The sequence below is a fragment of the Opisthorchis viverrini genome (assembly GCF_000715545.1).
Source record: "Opisthorchis viverrini unplaced genomic scaffold opera_v5_171, whole genome shotgun sequence".
Lineage (NCBI taxonomy): Eukaryota > Metazoa > Platyhelminthes > Trematoda > Opisthorchiida > Opisthorchiidae > Opisthorchis > Opisthorchis viverrini.
The window spans coordinates 1037789-1053654 of record NW_008751829.1 but is presented as its reverse complement, the minus strand read 5'-3'; the positions used below and the strand labels follow the sequence as shown (position 1 = coordinate 1053654).

General features: G+C 44.9%; 1 protein-coding gene across 1 annotated transcript in view; it reads right to left on the bottom strand.

The window, feature by feature from the left end:
- Positions 1-15866, bottom strand: part of T265_07493 (hypothetical protein) — a gene marked incomplete at both ends in the record, with an annotated part of 62640 nt that overhangs the window by 21769 nt on the left and 25005 nt on the right. The window contains one exon of the mRNA XM_009173026.1: positions 14593-14657. Coding sequence (XP_009171290.1) covers positions 14593-14657 — 65 coding nt within the window. The remainder of the gene's footprint in view (positions 1-14592; positions 14658-15866) is intronic.

Genomic DNA, 15866 nt, shown 5'->3' with positions numbered 1-15866 from the left:
ACCGGGCAGAAATGGCAAATTGTCGAGAGCGATTCCTGTGAAAATCTAGCGTTTGCTTTGTCGATTCTGGTCAGAAATTTATTGCAATGAGGACTGATGTGATATATGATATGGAGTGCGTTCCATCTTTGAAGAAAATTTACTGGATAATTAGAAAAACCATTCAAAATGTTACGTGGCTGGTTTTTTCATCTAAACTATCATGCAAATTGGAGTTTCGACATACGGAGAAACTTTACCAGACAAAGAAAATGGTACGAAATCTGTCCATGCATATACGAATCCCCGTAGGACATGGCATGTTCTTCTCCGTTACTCAGTTTACTTCAATTATCGAACTTTAGAATAACAACCATAGGGTTGTACGCGGTTGCGTGATTCGTAGAATTCATGCTTACCGTTTGAACAGTGGTCCTCCTGTGCTGGCCCAATCATTCTGGTGAGTTTGCCCCAAATGGGGAAAGCACTGTACTCAAGTTGAGCTCCTATCACTCCGGACACCTTCGTATGCATCCCAGTGATTGACTACCTTTGGTAACAGGGTGGTAGCGGCGTTAACTTACCTCCATGAAAAGAGTATTCGAAGCCGTTGGTTGCAAGTAAATCGGCTTATCCGGAAGGATGAAACAGCCGGAAGTGTCCCCAGGTGAACCTGAGAATCAGGCAGGGAGTCTCGCTATCAACCTGCATCATTACACCGTCCCGAACTGCATCTCATTGCAGTAAAAAAATCCCGACCTTCTGCTGTGCACTAGAGGCAAGTCCGACGACCAATCAGAGCACCGCACTCAACAGATGTTAGGCGCACACAACGCATCGTGCAATAGCGATTGCTACGTGGGTTAGAATTTAGTCCATAATTAGACTTACTGATCGATTATTTATTTAGCTAATCCCAATAATCAGTCTTTCGACCGCTACACAAAGTGCACTTTTGTTGGGCAATAGTGTACCCCGCAACACGTTCCCATTGAACTAGTGAAGCAACCAGTCTTTCGACCGCTACATAAAGTGCACTTTTGTTGTACACCGCAACACGTTCCCATTGAACTAGTGAAGTGCGCAAACAGCTTTTAGTTCCAACTACCACATGCCCAAGCAACGCAGCTTCCAGTGAGGACAAACTGTGCAAATTTTGGTGAGCCATGTTGGTTCCAACCCAGTTATGGCAAGAGTGCTGTATTCAAAAATGCAAAGTAACAAAGTGTTTGATAGACAGAGATTTCAACATCACCTGGAGGAATACCTCATCTAGTTTCGAAATACACTAATGATATGACAGGATCAACTTGTTCGTGAAACGGCTGAGTAATACTCATCACTCAACTCCTAAAATGCGGGATTCAAATGAGTGATATCATTGTGAGGAGACGAACGCCCGCAAGCTGACTCAACTTCAGAGTTTGCACAAGTTTTTTAACGCGGCTTGGGGGAGCAACTAACCGGAATCCTATGGCCTCCACACTCACCAATCTCCTAAATTGTACCCGTCTGAATGTGTTCAGAGGCCCCGGTGTGCTGCTCGGAAAGCGTACGGTTCGCCCATGATGTAGTCGGTAGCGACCAGTCTTGAAAAGCCCCCAGCGGATTTAGGCTTCTTTCCGCAACCTCTCAGAGACATCGGATTGAGTCCGACAATCAATGTACGAAGCTCAACGTCAGTAGACGGCGGTTAGGTTTAGCAGGTTACTGTATGTCATATCAGTGGACCACTACACCTTCTGGTAGAGAGCAAAGTTTGAATGAAAGTTCTACGTAAGCACATGCTTTTACAAGCAAATGCTGTCCACATTCATCTGGAAACTAAAGAGGTGACAACGAGTGACTCGGATGAATCCCAGCTGAATCTCCAGTTTATTATATTCTTGAGCTGAGATTCAATTGACTCTCTTGTTACGATCATCCTAATTTGTAACTAAGTGGATTTCAACAACTGCATACAGCTTGTTGCCCAGGTCGACCATAAGTTTGCTGGAAACTTGGCAACTGAGCCTACTCGATGAGCCCTAACACGGTCAAAAACAGTGGTGGGTTACTGAAAGGTTTTCAATTGTTCAAGACTCTTCGACAGCCCACGACCGGTTTCGCCCTTAATGGTGTCTTACGTCTATGCAGGTATCCCGATATCTCGAATATCATGAAGCAGCCTGGTGCAGCGCATTCAGTTGCTTGAAAACATCATAAACGAGAGATTCAGGTGGGTTCCAGGTGAGTCTCTGGCAAAACCAAACTGGTTTGCGAATGACTGTAGATCGCTAATTTCATGCAGTTTGGTTTCAAGTAGGATAGAAGGTTGACGGAGACTCGGGGAACGCGCCTATCTGATAAGCCTCAAGGGGAACAAAACCGGTCGTGGCCTGTAGGGGAATTTTCAGCAACCTTATAAGTAGTGTATTACGTCCGTACATACATCGCGATATCTCGAATATCGTGCCAGCTAAAACGTGGGGTGGCCTTGTGCAGCCCTTCAGTTGCTTGAAAACACCATAAACCAGAGATTCAGCTGAGTTCCAGGTGAGTCTCTCGCAAAATCGAATATACGTGTCTTTTCAAGTTTACTTTCTACGAACTTTAGATTATGTAGTCCCGCTGGCCTTCTTTGAGTGTTACAATCTGGAATACTTAAGCATGTGTTGTATTTTGTCTGAAGAGTAGGTCTGGCACTAGCATGAGTTGATTTGAAACTGTTTGACATGTCGTTTGCATCGTTGGAAAGTGCAGAACCATCATCTACTTGGTGATCATAAATCGTGGACTGCCGAATGGATTTGCTTGTTCGTTGAGTTTCAAGTTTATTCATGAAAACATCTATCAAGAATTGGGCTCAAAGGTGATGATTACATTGCAACCCATTCTTTCTGTCAATCACTTTGAAACTGCTGGATCTTTCAAGACTATTGCAGGTACAAGATATCACCGGGTCCTTTAGGTAGGCGACGGTGATGCTAGTATCTCTCAGACTACTGCGGGTACAAGATAGCACCGGGTCCTTTGGGTAGGCGACGGTGATGCTAGTATCTCTCAGTATATACATCTCTCTGCTCAGTCAAGTTTCGTGACTGGTTCTCATCAGCTGTGAGAACAGCGCGCTTGCCGTACAGTGACTTTACTGACACAGATTCATTCATCAAAGATTTTGGGGAGTGGGGTAGATAACTGCGCAATGGAGGAGGTAGCTGATATAATTGGTGTGTAAAATGAAGAGTTGTCAGGGGCCCTTTACTTGGGGAGATTGGGAGGAGAGCAATGCAACAGCTTGGATGCACGAAGGTTATTGTGGGCGCGATTGGGCCATGTTTGGCAATGTCTCGTGACTCGTCTTGGGGTCCCCATCCAGGGCGACGACAATGACCAGCGCAACTGACTGTTACGTTGGCGGCACAGGAGAGTGTGCGATCATCATCATCATCGTCATCGACAGCATGACATCAGTGTTCAACACCGATGCTTCACTGCCGTAGAGTGTGCGATATGTATCCACTTTCAGATCTTTACTCTGGTGAGCTCAAAGGCACCAATTCAGGTTGTCAAGACACTTATTCCAACTGGTTTGAAAAAAAACTGAAAAGTCATAATAAGGCAGATCAAGCACTTAACGGATGGATCATAGAGATTCACCGGGTTTATGTACCTCTTGGAGGCCAAGCTCTCCAACTTCTACATAATCCGTGGATTTCATAAAACCATTTCCAGTAATTTCCGACTTGGGATATGTTGGCCAGAAGGACCTGTCACAGAAAATAAATTTTGTTTACAGCCTTCCTTCTCCTCATGACCTTCCCAGGTATCTTTAATCGCTAAGACAATGTGAGTTCTTAAATTGGTTTTATTAATTAGTTATCGGATCGGTGCACCAAAAAAAGGGTTCCACTAATATGGTGCTTACAAATCAGGTGAGGCCATCAAGGAATTTTCGGAAAGATCAAATGGCAACCCAACACCACCACTTTTTTCCATGTCATGAAGAAATTTCCCTTTTTTCTCCATGCTTTGTTCGCCTGTCCTCAACCACTTTCGCCAAACGGATGTGCGCCCACATTTTCGTCATTGGTAGCCTGGAAGTCATAAAGTTCATTTATTTTTGGTGAACTGACCTCAGTGGAGCGGTCAGAATTCCTATCCTTTTCTCCAGCTGACTGAAGCCGATCTCATTAATAACGGATGGAATCAAATAGATAACCCTGGCATGGCGAGATGTCGTAGTGGTTAGAGCGCGAAATTACTGACCGGAAGGTCCGTGGGTCGAACCCGACCTCTGCATCTCGAATTCTTCTGTCTAGGCTTGGGCAACCTGGCAGTATCCCAGCACTCGTGCTTCTTTCGGATGGCATTGTAGCTAGGCACCGAAAGGGTGTTACAGCTGACCGGCTATCGACTACTTATTATCCTCTGAGTAGATAACCTTGACCATCATAAGCATGACATTCAGCTGGATTTCAGGTAAGTCTCCATAAAACCAAATTAGTCTGCAAATGAGTGTATTTCGCTAACCTTGATCATCGTTCAACTGCACTGAAACTGGTCAGTAGTTTGTCTTCTGAATGACTTCTTCAGGAAGCTGTTGTATGACACACCTGTCCGCTTACTATAACGTTCCCGAAACACTTCAGGCCCTGACCTTCAGTCCGAAGAACTGGATCACAGTTTGCCTTAGAGGAAACTAATCACAAGGTCGCTGAAAACTCTCCGACAGCCGACAATTGATTCTGATAAGGCCGGGTGCTACCGATAGTGTGAAACAAGTCCTGTCGCAACTTACCAAGCCGGATTAGCAGTTTTCACTGAAGTTTTGACACAAGCGACTGACCTGGGATGTCGAATTGTAGGAGCGAAGCTCCCAGAATGGGAATGCTTTTCTTAGGTTCCCATGGAGTATGCAGCTGACTGGTACTCAGAAGAGACCCACTCAAACACAGAAGTCGTCGGCTTCATAGAACGGTACGATCTATATTTCTAAATTTTATCCGTCCACTCTGACTCGAACAACAGCGCTATATGCAAAAGACAAATTGCCTACCCTGCAAACCTTAAACGGTTTGTGTTTGTAGCAAAGTATATGGGGAGACCGGTAAGTAGTTGAAACAGAAAAACATCTACACGTTCGGAAATCTCACCACCTGTCCAGCACATAAAATATCAAATAAAACGAAGTGGCGCACTTTGAATTGTTTGTCCCCCAGAGCTCACGACTACTCCGGAAGGTGGCCAACTTCTAAAAGTCCTTAATCGTGATGAATGACAGTAGACAGATTAGGAAGATATTCTGTCTTGCCGTAGTTTGATTTCAAACTCAAGTTGGTCCATTGGTACGAGGCATACTCCTTTTTGCTTTATCAAAAAGGATTACCAGTAACATGTCTTATAGTACCAACCATGTGGATCTCCAGTTCAAGCGTCTTCTTTCGTCTTGATCACTCGGGTATTCACACACCTGCTTATCACACATGCCCAAGTGCATGAGTTTGTGTTTGATAGATTCGAAAATTCTTCAAGTTTGACTGACATTTGGGATGGACACTAATCAGCACAGACCGCAGAGGAACATAAGTTTTGAGAAAAAGGATTACTGTATACGAGAAATGTGCTCATTTGCAAGTCAATTTGGTTTTCACGGGAGAAGATCACTGCATTCATTCTATCGGAAACCCAGGTGGAAAAAACGCTAAAAGGAACGTCCTCTTCTATAGCTAAACTCACAAATGAGAAAGCTTCCTTGTTTCCAAAAATGGACTCCTCAATACTGCCGATCCACTCAAATAAAAACTAACAAGACGAAGTCACTGAGCTCGCACTTAATCAAGTGTGAGAATTCCATCCCGGTGGGATAGGTCAGGACAGCATAGAAAGCCCCTTTGATCTATTCATATCGTCATCCATGTGGAAATTATGCATTAGTCTCAATGATCTTATTTCCACCTGGTGATTCTGGTAACGGACACGTAGGCAGTCTGGTTAGGGAGGCACGCACGTTCCATTCTCATTGAATTCTACACTGGCAGGTTCCCGGTATGGACAAGCATTAATTTCAAAAGACATTAAACCTGTGGGATTTGGACGCGGCAATACCGCGATGCCGATCTTTGCGTTGAGTTCTTACCTGATTTGGGAGCAACTTTTCATCAGTTCAGTACGTGTGATGATTCTACTGAAACAAGTACTGGCCTCATCCATGCCTTTCATTTCGCAAGTTACTCATGGTAAGTCCGACACTAAATCGCATGAAGTTGGAGCATTGAACTGAGCTGATGAGACTGAGTGTGAAGCGGAAACTTCCTTCACAACAGGGGGATGAGGAACTACTGAGTAAGTCCCGACGATTGGGAAGGAGATCGGAGCCACTGATGTGGTTATGTTTCACACGATAACTCAGCTGTGCAGAACACTTTCCTATCAGTGTCTCCCATTTGCCGTGTTCATAGGCATTGTGCGTTCAGGCACCACTTAATTCGATAGAGGTAGTCAAAAAATTGAAGGAAAGTCATAAAACCACGACCTCCGAATATGGGAGTTTTTCTTACAAGGAGCAACTAGGCTGGTAAGCTTTTGGCCAAAAATAGTGAGAATATACTTGAAAAAATTTTCATCGTATACACATTAAACCTTGAGAATTTCATCCAAGAACGCCCCAGCGCTCTAGGGAATCAATCCAAAATCCCAAGTGGACAGCCGAACTGGCGATCCTTGCTGAGAGAGAACAGATTATCAGGGGTTGTAAAAAAGCCAGTATCACAGAAACAGAGACACACATGGCTTAAAAATCAGTTTTGAGCTAGTGCAGAATAGAGCGTCAGCTTCTAACATATGAGCATCGCTTTACGGTGTCTAGTTACTGGTCCTCCAATCAATCAATACTCTAGACTGCATCAGGTGATCAACATTATTTTATGCGGCCGTTTTTCCACTGACAGCCGGCTTGGACAGCGATAGGTCGCGTAGCATACCAAAGGGTCACGAAAAATTGTACGAACGAGCTGGATAGAGCAATTCTTCTACTCACATATGCACTGAACATTGTTTTTCCAAAACTGTGCTTGGCGGGAAAACATAATCAAAAGTTTTTACCGCCTATGGTTGGAGGTCGGTATTCGCACAATGGAGTTGAATTTTCGAAACTTGTGACGTATCCCTGATGGACTAAGGCAATCGGGCAATCGAAGTGAGAGTACCAGTCCAAACTTGTAAACCCCATTTAGGCATCTCGGGGTCTCAGCGGTGCTGGGAAATTATCCCAGAGGTGTGGTTGCTTCAGTGAACAATGAAATTTGGTGAGCTGCAAAAACATGATGGTAGATTACATCTCGGGGCTCAGCGGTGCTGGGAAATTATCCCAGAGGTGTGGTTGCTTCAGTGAACAATGAAATTTGGTGAGCTGCAAAAACATGATGGTAGATTAGGACGGTTTCTGGTTTGAGCACATACACAACAAAATACAACATTTTGGCGTAGGAACTTTTATTCCACTAGTAAAGGTCTTGCAGCTGAGAGCATTGTGCGACCGTTAACTAAGGCTATGGCAGAATGGTAGTTTACCCCGGACTACACAGCTTTTGTTCATAACTGGGTAGGAGCTCTCACAGGATTGGGAATTATCTAAGTAGTGGTCAAAAATCTGTTGGGTCCAATGCTTAGAGCCGCGTTAGATAGATGTAGTGTGCCAAACCAACCAAGCCACTGACCTCAGAGAAATTTTGGAAAAGAAGGCTGAACATCAAATTCATTAACACAAGGGACAATAGGTGATTTTCTTTACTTGCAACTTTAAATATCAGCTAAATACATGGGTTCCTTGGTACTGATGTTCACTGATAGTTACTTGCAAGCGCTGCAAAAGCAATGGTTATAGCCCGCTCGTGCTCGGTCAGAAGACGGACCAATGGGCGCTCTAACACAAAGGTGATCTCTAATTGGTCAAAATATTACCTCACTGGTCAGCCGAATTCCGGCTTGGAAGGTCAATGAGCTGGGGCTTGCTTCACTACCAGACCTAATAGCTTTTTAAGGTTGTCGTTCACCTCAGATGTTTATGACATTTAGGCACTATTCATGGGAATGAGAGATATGTGATCGCTGCTCATCCCGACAGAACGGAGTGTTCTCACAAACCTTGTTCTATTAAGTATGGATTGCTCACGGAGCGAAACAGCATCCGCAACGTCCAACGTTTTGGGCAGAAGCTTCCGTCCTAGAGAGCGTACGTTGTGCCTTGATTACGCATAGTAAAAAAATTAGGGCGTTAGCCGTTCACATTCTTTAACGGCCACCGTGCAGGTTGTCCACATTTCCTGGAATTACCGATGGCTTTTGAACACCATCTTAATTTGCAACTAAATGTATCAGGCCATTCGCATACAGTCTACCACTCTAGCGGAACTTGAATTTAGTGGACACTCAGGAACCGTGCGTACCTGATGAGTCAGCCGAGTCATGTTACGTAGGAGATAATTGGTCATTCTGTCGCTTTGTTTCTGCAATCCCGGGGACGGGATTGTACGGGATGGAATAATCAAACAACCTAGTTGGTTTTCCTAAACCTATTGTTCAGCTTGTCGTTCGAGTGGAAATACATTATCGTCGAGCCAAAATCACGCCAGAATCCAAGAACTTCATGGTATTTGTTGCACGCATTACCCAAGCATGCATTGTAGGTTTCTTCATTCAAAACTGGTTTCAAAAAAGTTGCTGACGGGTTAGTACTAGTGACCATGACAATTCGTGAGAGCAAGAACTGTGTGCGTTCCCATTTGCTTTTGAGAGCACAGTCGAACAGATGGGTTTTATGGATCGGTACGCCCATGCGTGGCTTGGTGAGAGGACCCAAAAACGGGTTGTTCCAAACCGGTTGAAAGAAGAGACAGCTCAGTAACCAGTCCTGGGGTCAACTAAAAAACGAATGAGCGTGGCTTCAAAAGCGTGACACTAGCTCATCACCAGAAACGTAGCTGTTCGACTAGGTGACAACCTCTTTTTTGTCTGTCTATAAGGGGTTCCGCAATCAGGGCACTGAGAAGATCGCCCGTACGCACGATCTCTTGCGTAATGATAAGACTCAGATACATTGACCGAACAGCTCCGTGAGACAAACCAAAATTCTACTCCCAGGTCAGTCATTCTATCGAAAGGGATTTGGTCTACGTGACCATTCTTACTTCCGCAACATCATCAATGCACTCATAATTGGCGCTATCTTGTTTTACCCACCACCTTCAACTGGAGCTGGTGGATTTCCGTCAAATTGTCTAGATGCTCAACAGGAGCGTACCCGGTTACCTGGCGTGACCACACTATTAGCCGGAAAAGGGGTACAGAGGCCAAAAAAACACATATGCATTGCTATCTGGACGTGACACACTACTCATAAGGTTGCTGAAAATTCTTCGACATTGTACGACCGGTTTCGCCCTTCTTGGGACTCTCCAGGTAGACGTAGGGTCAGAGTTTCCGTCTACTTGAGCATAAGCTGGACAGATTTTGATAAACACTCTCACTGCATATGGACTCGATTTTGACAGGTGGACCAACTGAATCCAGCTGAATGTGCGATACCAAGCTACCTCATGTTTCAGTTGGCATTGAAATACGCCGCTGCCTAGACGTAGCACAACACTGTTTGGTCATGTACTTTACCCAAACCCCAAAGTTCAACGCCAACAAGGTGTACCTCCAAGTTGGAACTAGGACCTATGCACGAATCGACTGCTCTGATTCCCGTGGCCATGTGTCTTCTGGTTGTGTCGCTTGACTTTGCCCGTTTTTCCTAGCTGAGATATCAGCAACAAGCCAGACTAAAACGGTGTGAAAGAAAATACAGTTAGCCGTGTTGTTCAGCATGAGTACCACTGGTTCCTGGACCAAACTAGTTTGAAGTATAAAGAAGCTTTGATTGAGCTGAGTCCATACGTCTCAAATGCTTGATCTGTTGTATACCATCTTGACTTTTGTCTTTCCTAAATCCATAGCTTCCATATCTCTGTCAAGATGGGATAGTCCAAAACTCGTGGGTTCAATTTAGTACCGTACCCAGCCAAGCTCGCTTTGCATCCTTTCCCGCATGGTTAATCGATGCACATAAAACCCCCGATCTTACCGAGGAGCATCGATGCAAAAGTCCAGAAAGCGCAGAGACACTAACTGGAATACTCGATAAAGAAACGTAGCGCATCCGTTTGACATATCCAGCGTCAGAAACGATATTTTATACGGTCCGACATGTTTGAAATGTAACTCCAGTGTGAAGGCTTACTGGAGCACTCGGCCACCTGAACTTCGTATGCATCCCAACGGTTGATAGTTTATGTACGAGGCAGACTGTACATCACACATTACTTTAAGTAACCTAAGGGGGTAGATTATTCGCCAAAAAAACTTCACATATACCGTCTACCACTAGGAAGCACTTAAATTGGGTTGCATTTCTCAAGGAGACCTGATTTTATTTCCCGTTGTTTACTCTACTCGATTATCACACCGAAGGTCTTCTGCGACCTTGAAAGCAAAACGGTTCGCACCTTTGAGTTATCAGTTCTGAATTATACCACCATCAAGTGGTGCTTCGACCAGTATTTCCTGCCCATATTATTCTGCGCTTTCTCAATGCGCCACCCAAGTTAGGGTTTCTTGCATCCATTTGCAAAATTTCACTGCATCTATTTCACTCGATGTTTCGTCTGCTTATCCTAAGCAACTTTTGCCTAGCAGGTGTACAACCGCGCAGCCCCAAAGTCACAAGGTCTGTGCATCTCGGATGAGCTCAGCTCAGTAGACTTTTTCAAACTTATTTTCCCTTTCCAGAATGATTGAAAGTAGTCTCATTAATAACACATGCGAACAGGTAAATGGACCGGACCACCGTTCAAGTCCACTTAACACTGCTTTCTGCCCGTCTCGAACCGGTTACTATGAGGAAAGGGTTAAGTCTACGTGTCTCCGCGAAGACGGTGTGTGTGTCTGTGTGTGGTTCACATTCAGTTTATCTGTCTTCCGCAGCAACTCCAAAAAACAGCCTACCCTGGATACAACGTCTGGGACCAAGAGACTAAAATGCTGCTTGAAATAACACTTTACTCACAAGGATACTGAGAACTTTTTCAGCCCACTACTGTTTTCATCCTTCTACGAACATTACTCACAATCTCGATTGGAACTCTGGACAGCTCACTGCCGGCTTTGCCCTTTCTAGAGTAATCAGATAGGCCTGGCCTCAACTTTGTCTCGTACTCGAAACGGTAGAGGAGTGTACACTCTTCATCGAATTCATTGGTAACGTCTTATCATGAAAACTACTCTGATGCCTTCAATATCATTTAAGGTGAAACGTGAAGCAGCCTTTCCGCAGCAGATTCATTTGAACAACATCAGAAAACGAGATATCTGATTGGATTTTCGGTGTTTCCTGTTGGTCCCAACTTAATTTGCAAATAAGTATTTGTCCGCACATATATTCAAATTGATGTTCAGATACGAAATAAAATTGTTGAAAATTCAGAACTAAATTTGTCTGATGAGGTTCGAAGAGGGTGGAAACGGTATTCAGCTATTCAAGAACTTCCATCGACCTTATGAGTAGTATCATATAGGGGGAAAATCTAAGATACCGGCACGTGAACTGGCAGGGGGCCACTGAAAGAACTTGAGCACAATTAATCCTACGCATCGTTTGCTCGGACTTCTTACACGATTTCATCTTGCAAATTAAAAAGAAACTATCTAGAGAGCCAGCAAAGAATGAATAGGTCAGTCCACGAACCGCGCTGAAATCAATCAATTCCACAATCAGGCGAGCTGCAGAGCATCTGCCATAAAACGAAGAGGTATATCGGTACAAACATCTCGTTCAATAGACTAACTCCGGACAAGAGAAATTCGTCTGGAGAGGATGTCTCGCTGAAGTTGTTCACCACAGCCAAACTTCCTTGTTGGGTAGTAGTCATCCTCTCGAACAGGATATCGTGGTAAACTAGGTGCTAAATCTGTCCGGATAAAATCATGCTGACCAACGGCTTGGAACAGAGCTCCTGCAATTATCAGGTCTTTGGCTATTGTCAACCAGCTTCTCTGTGAGCACCGTAATGTTAAGATGACCCATGCATGCCCCTTTGATTGGATAAAACATGATCATGGTGGGGAAGTGTCCACGTGCGAGCAGTTATCAAATTTAGTCGTCTGAAAATACTGGTGCGCTGCGAACACATTAATTAACGTAGTACTTTCAGTGACAGCTTGTCAGGATGTTTTCTGTTCCCTTGACAGTACAACCACATCAACAGGTAACGTCCTGTCTTCGCAACATTCCGGTCCACTATACTCTAACAAACCATGGGAGAGCGTCTGATTGCAAACTTAGAAGTAGTAACAGTAGGTTACTACCAGTAGGAGACAAGGCACGATAGCCAATAAGATCAAATTCGCAACCAAGTTGCCCTGGATCCATGTAGTCGGATTATTTAGGTCTGTAAACAGGGACCTGAACTGACCAAAGTCATCCCTCCCTTTGGTATGTACTTTGCACCCACAAAGTGCAAGGCGACGCTCCTGGACATGCAGTCATTAAACATGCCACTTACAATCCAGGGAGAGGCACTGGAAGTTGTGAAGCAGTTTACGTATCTTGGAAGTTGCATTAGTTCTGATAGTAGTGTGACAGATGAGGTCAACGCACGAATCTGCAAAGCTCGGGTCGCGTTTGCCAATTTGAGACACCTATGGCGTCAGAATGGTTTACCCTTGAATCTGAAGGGACGTGTGAATCAAGCTACAGTACTGGCTGTTTTGTTGTATGGCTGTGAGACTTGACCTGTTCGAGCAGCGGAACTGAGACATCTTCAGGTGTTTGACAATCGCTGTCTCAGAACCATAGCTCGTGTGGGTTGGTGCCGGCGAATCCGTGATGAGGCAATTAGGAAGCGAGCTTTCGGTTGTGCAACGGATACGTCCATTGAAGAATGCCCAGCACCAGAAATTGCGTTGGTTGGTACATGTGTTGCGTATGCTTAACCATCGTTTGCCGAAGAGAGTGCTTTTTCCCATGCTCAATTCAGAGCAGCGGAAGCAGAGAGGTGGCCAACCCTTGACCTGGCAGAGGGGTATGAAAGAAATCGCGAAACGTTTGTGAGCTATCGGTGCCACTTCCAGGATGGGGACCGCGTGATCCTCACTGCGCTTGGTTGGAGACGCTGCACGGTATGGGTGCCCATCGATGTCAGTGGCGATCTTGTTGTCAGTTTCTATCCAAATTGCCTGAGTGAGTGTTTGGAGATGTAGGCACCTGGGAATGATGGTAGTAAGCTAATAGCAAGTCCCTTCCCCATCCACCTTTATTCTTTTCTTCACAATTAGGCTTTCAACTAAATTATGGTTGTACGCCAGCGAAGCATCGATATTGAACACTGATGTTATGCTACCATTTATGATGATGATGATGATCTAGGCAGCAGGCTACAAGCAGACGAACATACTTCCTCTCGCAGGCACTCTCGGTTCCTCGAGCAGCCGGTGGCGAGCGCCACGGGGATCCAGCACTGAAATGTGCGAAATCCAACCACAGCAAATACTTTGAGGGTCTTACTAGCATCTATCCAATTAAAGTGACTAGGAAAATAGCGGGAAAACTGGAAGACTGCTCCTGAACATCCTGTACTCCGTCCCTAGCTAAAGCCACACGCATTAACTCAGGAGATGAACCTTATCGCTCAACAAGTTTGGCTTGAAAGATACAGCTTAGTTGCGTCTCGAAAAATACTTGTGATTAGAGACACTGCTCAAGGCGATTACCCCTCCACCGGAGTGAGGTTTACAGGTACCTGGGTGACTTCTGATAGTATGAAGAACGATATGGTATAAAAAACTAGTCTTGAAATGGAAGTTTACTACTGGCGAAAAGTAGTAGTATGTAGAAAACATCATGTAACAATCACACTGCTTTCAATCTAATAGAGGTGATGAAAATCTAAACTGGATCACCATGAAAAAAGCCGTGGAAATGTAATTTCTGCAGAGATCGACGTAGTACACCGTCACAGAGAGGCCACAACCACGCGATCAGCCGAAGAAAGGACAGTTCAAGGATAAACCAGATAACAGCTAACCCCCTGGTAGGTATTACCTTGTACCCACTAAAGCTTGCATATGGATCCACCCCCTGATCTAGACCCGATACAATATGGGATCATCGAATATGTCATTGTTCTCAACGGTTGCATGGCGACTGTACGTCAGGAAATCAAGCTAAAGAAACGACTGCGTATTCGGTCCTACACTTTCTAGACAAAAGTAGCAGTCGTACTAATAGCAGTATATATGAGTAGGAAACAAATCATGATTAGTGACAGCCCTTCAAAAGGCCTGTTGCAATAAATGAAACACAAAGAGAATGAAAAATAAAAGCGTTTGGACAGTCAAGGCGTGTGGGGCGGAATACAGTATTAGCCCGGGTGGAACTCATGGTCCGAAAGAGGTGGGGTGAAATGGTGGAGGCAAGAGGGGGCAAGGGCGAAGTAGATCCAATGTACACGATTAGTTCTCTCATACAGAGCAAAGAACGGACAAATTTGGCTGGACGAATTAGTAGTACAGTCAACACAAGCAGTATATATCTACAACAGAACAGATCCTGAAGTCGAAGGGAGAATGGGAGGCAGATCGACTAGTGGACCGTCCAGCCACTGAAAATGAAAGAAACACAAAATGAGTAGGATGGGACCTGACATCATTAGTAGAGTACACACAGGAGCCGACGAAAGCCACGACTGCCTAATGAAATATGGCCTCAATCAGGTTGGTCAGAGAGTTTTGGCAGACAGGCTGTCCAAATGCGCGAAGAATACAGTCCGAACAGCTGGGCTTAAGCAGCGAGTGCACAAAGTTGAAAAAAACACCATGGTTCGACCTGCTACCGTACACATCAGTTATGAGGTTGCCTTCGACTACACCCCGTTTGGTCAATCCATAAAAATCCACAAACAGCGGATTTTTATGCCCCACCCGCACAACATATCCCCTTCTGGAGGAACCTCTGAAGAAGGAACAATGACGTCGAGGTGACAATTCTTGTGCCAGAATCCCCTCGAATTCAACCGGCTCGAAGATACTTTCTAGTATTGGAAAAGGCTTATTTACTTCCCAATAGGATATGCCACCATGGGTCAGCGTGTAACTGGCCAATATCGGTTGACTAAACTGCTAACGACACCAATGGAGTAGCACCAACGGTTCAAATCAACAGCCCTTGTTAGACCGCCAAATATCACACAATGCTGACTCAAGTTAGTGACCTAATCCTCGTGACTTTGTGTTCATTGATCAGTCGAGCATGTGGATTCATTGTCTGTGAGAACATGTTGTCTGACCCCGGAAGACATAGGCGAGAAAGATGATATTTCAGTGTGATCGATCATCTGACAAATCATAATCGATTTTGCAGCGCTACCGTAACTCAACGAACTAGTCGATTCATGAAAAAAGACTTGAATCGTCACGGAGGCTACAATAGTGCAACATGGATAGTTTTGCCTCCGCAACCTATTGGTTGATCAATCTGGTTATCTGAGTTCATTATATCCAGGAATGAGATGGCCCAAGTGGTTAGAGCACGAATCTACTGACCGGGAGGGCCGAGGTTCGAACCCGACCTCTGCATCTCGACTTCCCCTGTCTAGGCTCGGGCAACCTGGCAGTATCCCAACCCTCGTGCAACCTTCGGGTGGCATGGCAGTTAGGCGCCGAAAGGGTGTGAGAGCTGAACGATTTTTTCACTCTATCCTACAGTCGTGTGTCGACGCACCGTAGAAGCTAGTAGATGTAAGTGGATCGGCTGACTGAAAACGGTCTTGTTTACTCAGTTGGTTTGCGGTATGCCTAGGGCTGCTGTCCAG